Here is a 9092-nt window from a genome sequence, read left to right on the forward strand (position 1 = left end):
TCAAAGGCATCAAAATTGGCAAAGATGAAGTCAAGCTTTCACTTTTTGCAGATGACATGATATTATACATGGAAAATCTGATAGACTCCACCAAAAGTCTGCTAGAACTGATACATGAATTCAGCAAAGTTGCAGGATACAAAATCAATGTACAGAAATCAGTTACATTCTTATACACTAATAATGAAGCAACAGAAAGACAAAGAAACTGATCCCATTCACAATTGCACCAAGAAGCATAACATACCTAGGAATAAATCTAACCAAAGATGTAAAAGATCTGTATGCTGAAAACTATAGAAAGCTTATGAAGGAAATTGAAGAAGATATAAAGAAATGGAAAAACATTCCATGCTCATGGATTGGAAGAATAAATATTGTCAAAATGTCAATTCTACCCAAAGCTATCTACACATTCAACGCAATCCCAATCAAAATTGCACCAGCATTCTTCTCGAAACTAGAACAAGCAATCCTAAAATTCATATGGAACCACAAAAGGCCCCAAATAGCCAAAGTAATTTTGAAGAAGACCAAAGCACGTGGCATCACAATCCCAGACTTTAGCCTCTACTACAAAGCTGTCATCATCAAGACAGCATGGTATTGGCACAAAAATAGACACATAGACCAGTGGAATAGAATAGAAACCCCAGAACTAGACCCACAAAGGTATGGCCAACTCATCTTTGACAAAGCAGGAAAGAACATCCAATGGAAAAAAGACAGTCTCTTTAACAAATGGTGCTGGGAGAACTGGACAGCAACATGCAGAAGGTTGAAACTAGACCACTTTCTGACACCATTCACAAAAATAAACTCAAAATGGATAAAGGGCCTGAATGTGAGACAGGAAACCATCAAAACCCTAGAGGAGAAAGTAGGAAAAGACCTCTCTGACCTTAGCCGTAGCAATTTCTTACTTGACACATCCCCAAAGGCAAGGGAATTAAAAGCAAAAATGAGCTATTGGGACCTCATGAAGATAAAAAGTTTCTGCACGGCAAAGGAACCAATCAACAAAACTAAAAGGCAACCAATGGAATGGGAAAAGATATTTGCAAATGACATATCGGACAAAGGGCTAGTATCCAAAATCTATAAAGAGCTCACCAAACTCCACACCCGAAAAACATATAACCCAGTGAAGAAATGGGCAGAAAACATGAATAGACACTTCTCTAAAAAAGACATCTGGATGGCCAACAGGCACATGAAAAGATGCTCAACAACGCTCCTCATCAGGGAAATACAAATCAAAACCACACTCAGATATCACCTCATGCCAGTCAGAGTGGCCAAAATGAACAAATCAGGAGACTATAGATGCTGGAGAGGATGTGGAGAAACGGGAACTCTCTTGCACTGTTGGTGGGAATGCAAACTGGTGCAGCCGCTCTGGAAAACAGTGTGGAAGTTCCTCAAAAAATTAAAAATAGACCTACCCTATGACCCAGAAGTAGCACTGCTAGGAATTTACCCAAGGGATACAGGAGTACTCATGCATAGGGTCAGTTGTACCCCAATGTTTATAGCAGCACTCCCAACATAGGCAAATTATGGAAAGAGCCTAAATGTCCATCAACTGATGAATAGATAAAGAAATTGTGGTTTATATACACAATGGAGTACTACGTGGCAATGAGAAAGAATGAAATATGGCCCTTTTAGCAATGTGGATGGAACTGGAGAGTGTCATGTTAAGTGAAATAAGCCATACAGAGAAACAGATACCATATGTGTTCATTCTTATGTGGATCCTGAGAAACTTAACAGGAACCCATGGGGGAGGGAAAGGAAAAAAAAAGAGGTTAGAGTGAGAGAGAGACAAAGCATAAGAGACTCTTAAAAACTGAGAACAAACTGAAGGCTGATGGGGGGTGGGAGGGAGGGGAAGGGTGGGTGATGGGTATTGAGGAGGGCACCTGTTGGGGTGAGCACCTATTTTATATATATATTATATATACATATATATTATATATTATATATATATATTATATATATTATATACATTATATTACATATATATTATGTATTATGTATTATATATTATATACATTATATATATTATTTATTTATATATTTATCTATATAAATATATATTTATATATTATATATATTATATTATATATATATTACTCAAATCATTTGTGTCTGAGCACCTAAATGCCTTAAAACTATTGGGATATGAAATTATGCAAAATTTATCTAGTATACCCATGATGTTTTTATACCAGGTAACATTATTAGTATTTTTAGTACATCTTTTTATCTTATTTTTTAACACCTTCAGTGTTTTTTCATTTGTTTGCTTATTTCCATATGTTTCTTCACTTACCACCTTCTGGTAGGAATTTGGGACAGCTGGATTATAGGGAAAACCTAAGCATTTGTGATCTTATCATAAATGATTTATAAGAACATGTTGTAGAGAGTTACGTGCTTTCACACACAAAATTCTTGATCGAATGTTTTTTTTTTCTTTATATTACTTAAGATCAGAGAATTTTTTTAAAGGAACCATTTGATTTTCAAGCCTACATAATCTGGCCTTTCCCAAAGCAGGGTAAATTAGAAACAGTGGCATTCTCAATGAAATAATATGTACTTTTTTATTTACTTCGCAGGTGTATCCACCCTATCACCAAGCCTTCTTGGCTTACTGCTGCCTGCCCTTGGCATCCTTGTCTACCTGGATTTCTGAGTGTGATGTGACAGCTGCTGCTCCCAGCCCAGCTTAGAGGACACAGAGGACACCTTCATCCCTATGATGAATATAATTCCTTCCATTTTCTGTGGCTCCACCCTAAGCCAAATAAATGATACTTTAACAAACTCTCCAACTGATTTACAACACACATTATGACTGAGGCATTCAGGAACCCCTTCGTCCAAAAGAATAAACTTTTAAATGGGTATAAAATGATTTTTAACTCGTTCCAATATGCCTTATAAACCACTTAACCTGATTCTGTGACAGTTGCATGATTTAATCCAATGGGACAAGTTACAGTGTTCAATTCAATACTATAGGCTGTAGAGTGAAAAGTAAAATCACCATACACAGGTGCTTTAAATTTAATAACAAGTTGTGAAATATAATAGAGGTTGAAATGTTGATTGTATGTGGTAAATGTAAGAGTAAAACAGTCTCTTGTACTATTCTCTGTTTCAGGTCGTGCATATTTTCAAATGGCCCCTATCATTCATGACATTTTGAGTTTTCTTGAAAAAAATATAAAGTATAACTGAAACATTTTGACATAAATTCCATGAGCAACTCATTTTACTGAATGAGTTGAAAGATTCTGAATATTGAAAACCAAATTCTAGAAATTGTTATCAGTATTCTTATTTTGGAAGTAAGTGATTTTCTAAATGCTTGATTTTCAGAATCAGTAATAATTTTACGTTAGATTTTTAGTGGTAAAGTTAACATACCATAGGAAGGTTTTTCTTTACTTTTATATGATATTCTGAAGATATTTTATGCTTTCTCATCATCAGTTTCAAACCTCAAAAATCACAGCTCTTCTCTAGAGTATCATCATATTGCTGTATTTATTCATACATAGAATAATGAATTTTGAAAAGTAGAATGCTTTCATTTTTTGAGAGATGACAGTCGTTACACAGCTAGAAATAAACAACGTTAAGTGAGTATAAGTGTGATCTAATACTATTCTAAGGATCTTTGTTTTTGTGCTCCATTTCTAAGTAAAAGCTTTCTTTATTGAAGGTATCAAGAAATCACCTATAGGTTGGAAAATCTACAATATACCTTATTTTTTTTAATTTGCTAGTAAACTCATTTCCCACTTCAATGCAATACTGAAAACTGGCTAAAAATACCAAATCAATATGTTGCTAATGGTACTTTGAAAGTATGCAAACTGGAAGGCCAGGAGGAGACAAATAATGTGTCCAATGGTGTCTCCCAAGTGTTGGTGCTTTAGGTTTTCATAAGTTGTAAAAAGGAAGATGCACATTTCTTCATTCTCCATGGTATGCAAGGAAATGTGTTTGAGTGTGGATGTGAGAGAAATGGAATAATAAAGGATTAGCTGGCTCATGAAATAGTGCAATGTCTGATGATTCAGGAGGTATAATCCTATTTTATTAGCACAACCTTGCTAGCTAATTAGAGATAGAGTTTATCTTTTTAGAAAGGATACCTTATAGGTTCATAAAAAAAATATTTACAGGCAGCAAAATAGAACTATTACTACTTTACCCCCTTTTCTTTAATTTGTATAATTTTTGTACTATATATCTATGTGTAAATGTTTAGAGCTTTCATTATGAAAATATCAATAAATATGTCATTAGTTTACATTCAACTCTTTGTTATAAAATTAAACTTTTTAATAATAAGTGAAATGGATGATTTCCCAGTGGAAGTATGTCAACAGTCTTAAAATCATTACCAGATTTCATAAAATACATAATTATGTGAAAAAGAAACAAAATCTCTTCATACTTTAGGGAAACGAATACTGTGTAAGCCTTCTGTACAAATGTTTGTGTTTTCATTGTTACACTTTGGGGTTTTCCTTTTGCAATGTGACCCATGTTGGGCATTTTTATATAATCGACAACAACTAAATCTTTTGCCAAATGCATGCTCGCCTTTTATTTCTAATGTATTGCAATAAAGAGCAAAACTGGTTAGATTTTGCATGAAATGGTTCTGAAAGGTAAGAAGAAACAGACTTTGGAGGTTGTTTCATTTTAAATTTGTGACAGAGATAAGGTAGATTAAAATCTCTCATACACTGATAACTCAAGCTTTTCATTTCCTCATACAGTTGTACAAATTTGACTGGGACCATCAGTTTTAAACTGTTGTCAAACTAACTAATGTATCATCTGCTTAAGACGCAAGATTCTTAATTAAACTTTATATAGATATAGACATATCTGTTGTTTCTTTGTATTTCAGGAAAGGTGATAGTAGTTTTATTTGATACTGATAAATATTGAATTGATTTTTTTAGTTATTTTTTATCATTTTTTCAATGGAGTAGTATAGGACTGTGCTTTGTCCTTTTTATGAATGAAAACAAATTATAAAGAAATAAATGTCTTACTGTTACCCAAAAAATAGCAACTGTCCTTTCAATTTACCTAAAGTTTAAAACTCATTTTTAGAAGGTTTTCTTTCCTTTTTTTTTAAGTTTATTTTTTTATTTTGAGAGAAAGTGTGCGGGGGAGGGGCAGAGAGAGAGAGAGAATGTCAAGCAGGCCTGTGCTGTTAGCACAGAGCCTGATGCGGGGCTCAAACCCATGAACCCTGAGATCATGACCTGAGCCGAAATCAAGAGTTGGTTATTTAACCGACTGAGCCACCCAGGTACCCCTAGAAGGTTTCGTTGTAAATTCAACTGCATGGAATAAATATTACTTGTTAAGTAACAGTTAAATGTTTGAAAGGTTCTACAAAAAATATACACACAAATGTAAAGACACACACAAACACAAACACATACACGCGAGCTTGCACGTACACACACAGGCATTATTACATTGAAATAAGATCATCTAGTAAAAAACTTCAATTTTGTGGATTGCCATGAATCTAATGCTAGACACTAAAGCAAACTGCTAAAAGCTAAAAAAAAGGAAAAAAAGGCTATTCAACCCTGAATGAACTGAAATTCTAATAGAGGAATTTGCATAAAAGCATGTCTCTAAAGACAGGAGTCTGGTACAGGTAAAGTTTCTCTGAATCCTGATTTAGACTAAGCCCAAAGTTCTGAATCCCAGGGCTCCCTGTGTTCTGCCTGACAATCTTCTGTGTTCCGATTGTGATTTCTCATTGGCATTCCGACCTCCCTTCCTGTTTCATGAAACTTGCTTCCACACTGGATCCTGGTTTCCCTTTCGGACCCCTGCTTCTGTTTCTTGACCCTAAGTATTAGATTACTTCCCTTCTAATATTTTGCTTTTGGTATTTGACCTTGGATTGACCCTAGCTCTAATTCCCCAGACTTTGGGAGATGAAAGCTTTTTTCCATGAGAGTGTTTCCCATGTTAATGGTTCTCAAACCTGGTTGCCCCTTAGGATCAGCTGGAGAATTTGAAAAAAATAAAATAGTCTCTGGGCCCCAGTCCGGACTTACCAAATCAGAATTTGGAAAGTGAGGGATACGAAGCTGTATCTTTTTAGGTTGTTCAAGAGTGTCTTCATAGGGAGCCAGATTTGAGAATCAAAGATTTTTATGATTACTACAAACTAGATTAACTGATATTTTTGACTGTATATGTAATTTAAGTATCTCTTAAGGAAAAAATCCATTTTCTTGGCTTGTCTAAAATGCTAAAATACTGATGACCGTTCTTACATTTTAGTTACATATCTTAAGTGTCAAAATGCTTGTCTAATCAAAATATCTCAACTTGTTTGTTTCTAAAATCCAAGCAGCAGACACAAATGTACTTCAGAAGATTTTTTCTCTAAAGGAATGTGGATTTCTTTTACCCTTTTCTTACTTTCTTTTTTTTATGTGACTTAGTAACTTAATTAAACTTTAATACTTAATTTCCTGAGTCTATAATCTTCTGAAGGTTGTTAATAAAAAGATTGATGAAAGGTGTCCGCTCCTTAACTTGAACTTTTTTTTTTTCCAGAATAGAAACACAGTGGTTTTGGATGAGTTGACTTTAAAATTAGTTGATGGGAGGCCAGGATTAGATTTCTAACATTTCTATAACTTAAAAACAGGTTTCACTTTTTAGTTTCTAGTAATAAATTTGATAGTTGGGGTAATATATAGCAGTGCATATGATGCTATTACTAATTTGGCTGTAAAATTCAATCAAGCTCAGCCTAAGGCAAATTGTGAGGTGAAGGAACTTGGTCTTCGCCTATCATATGTCCTCAGGCCGCTTTGCTTTGGTTGAAAATAGTGCTGAATACCTCATTAGTTCAGTTATATTAGTTTCCTAGGGCTATCATAACAAATGACAGCGAACTGAACGGCATCAAACAATAGAAATCTATTTTCTCACGGTTCTGGAAGCTATAACTCTGAAATCAAGGTGCCAGCAAGGTTAGTTCTGAGGGAGACTCTGTTCTGTGACTCTCTCCTAGTTTCTTGTGGTTGTGGGCAATCCTTGGCATTCCGTGGCTTCCAGCTGTATCCCTCCATCTCTGCTTCCATTTTCAACTGACATTCTCCTTGTGGGTCTTTGCATCCAGATTTCTCTCTTCTTATAAAGATGCCAACCATTGGATTAGGGCCCACCCTAATCCAGTATGGCCTTGATGACCTCTGCAAAGTCCCTATTTCCAAATAAGATCAGAGTCACAGATTCCAGGTGGATAGAAATCTTAGGAGAACATTCAACCCCGTGTTCTTCCCCTTTCCTCATTTTAAAACGCGCATATGCTCCACTCACACTAATGAAGATGTGATTGAAACACTGCTGTAAGCATGCTTTCAGAAAACATTTATGTTGATAACATACAACAATGTAGATGAATATCAAATGCATTGGGTTCAGTGAAAAGAAGCCAGATTCAAAAGGCTGCGTGATTCCATTTATATGACATTCTGGAAAAAGTGAAACTCTGGAGGCAGGGAACAGGTCAATAGTGACCAGGCATTAAGGAGAGAGAGTCTGACTACATAGGAACAGCATGAGTAACCCTTAGAGATGATGGAACTAATAGCAGTGACCCAAATCTAGCCATTTGTCAAAACTCAGAGAACCGTACAGCAAATGAGTAGGTTTTACTGTGTGGACATTTTTTAAACTGGGCATTGGATCATGGGTGTTGGATAGACCTGCAATCATATTCTAACTCGATCTGTTATTACTTGTGAGGCCTTGGACAAGCAATGCAGCATTTTGAGGACAAATTTCCTCCTCCATAAAATGAGGACAACACTCCTCAGGATTCTTTCAAGTGTAAGTGATAGACACTCAAACTGAAGGGGGAAAAAAGGAATTTATTGGCTCAGATAATGGGATCTACAAGATGGACTTGATATATGGCCATAAATAATGTTCCCAGGGAACACTCTCCATTGTTGATTCTGCTTCTGTCTGTGCATAGGCTTCATTCTCAGGCAGTCTAATCTCCTTGTGGCAGGAATCATAGGTGCTGACAGTTTACGTCCTCCAGGTCAGTGGTCCAAAAGGCATAGAGACTCTTTCTGACGCATACCAAATCTCATTAACGACTCAGATTATCCCCAGGAGTTTGGTGTATTTTATTCAGCCATCTTGGGTCTCCTATCTATCCTCTGGATAACTAGAAGGTGGCAAATACACTCTGATAAAAATGGAGGACCAGGACCACATGCAGTCACAAAGGACTATCAAATGCTACTAGCAGGAGAGCATTGGACTGGCAAAAAGCATTCTGCACTCCACTTTTTCCTGGAGTTCTATACAATTTATACAAATTTAAGAAGATGATAGAGTTATAAATCCCAAACCAATCTTAAGTCTCCCTTCCTACCATTACTTTTCAATAGATAAGTGCAGTTTTGCATTTAGGGCTCCTAAAACTCCTACTTGAGGGGATGGCACAGCTCTCTGTTGATACCTAGCGCAGAGCTTAGCATCCACAGTCAACCCAAAGTTAGTTCCTCCTTGATCAGGTAGAGCTGACTTACCTAACTGAAAGCAATATCAGAACGTAAAAGAAGAGAAGAAAAAGCCCGTCATCACTGAAATCTTCCTTTTACTACACTTTACATGTACACCCTTCCCAGTGATGAGTGAAGGGACACCATTGTCAAGCAGTCTCACCTGTACTTTTTTTCATTATTTCTAAGAAAGAGTGATGTGTGTATCTAGGGGTGGTACAAATTTCCAAGGGATTTCGGAACTTAATTGGACAAGTTTATCTACTAGGCAATTAATTCCAATTAATCAATGGGAAGGGGCATGCCATAATAAAGTATTAAAGACTCACACAGCCTTTTAAGTGAACCATATTAGTGATTTATTGCCATAATAGTGCTGCAGAAATACAACCACAACACTTCAGTGGCAGATGGCAATAAATATTAATTGCTCACACATCTGGGTCAGCAGTGGGTCAGGTACGGGGCTTTGCTAACATGAACTGGGCTTTC

General features: G+C 36.0%; 1 protein-coding gene across 1 annotated transcript in view; it reads left to right on the forward strand.

The window, feature by feature from the left end:
- CNTN1 (contactin 1) overlaps window positions 1-3318 on the forward strand; it is a 168253-nt gene extending 164935 nt beyond the window's left edge. Inside the window, exon 22 of the mRNA XM_047066344.1 lies at window positions 2628-3318. Within this exon, the coding sequence (XP_046922300.1) occupies window positions 2628-2704 (77 nt within the window). The 3' untranslated portion in view covers window positions 2705-3318. The remainder of the gene's footprint in view (window positions 1-2627) is intronic.
- Window positions 3319-9092: the final 5774 nt, after the last annotated feature.

The sequence above is a fragment of the Lynx rufus genome, unplaced genomic scaffold (assembly GCF_022079265.1).
Source record: "Lynx rufus isolate CCGP_SWC_20201006 ecotype Redwood Valley unplaced genomic scaffold, mLynRuf1.p SCAF_7, whole genome shotgun sequence".
Taxonomy (NCBI): Eukaryota; Metazoa; Chordata; class Mammalia; order Carnivora; family Felidae; genus Lynx; species Lynx rufus.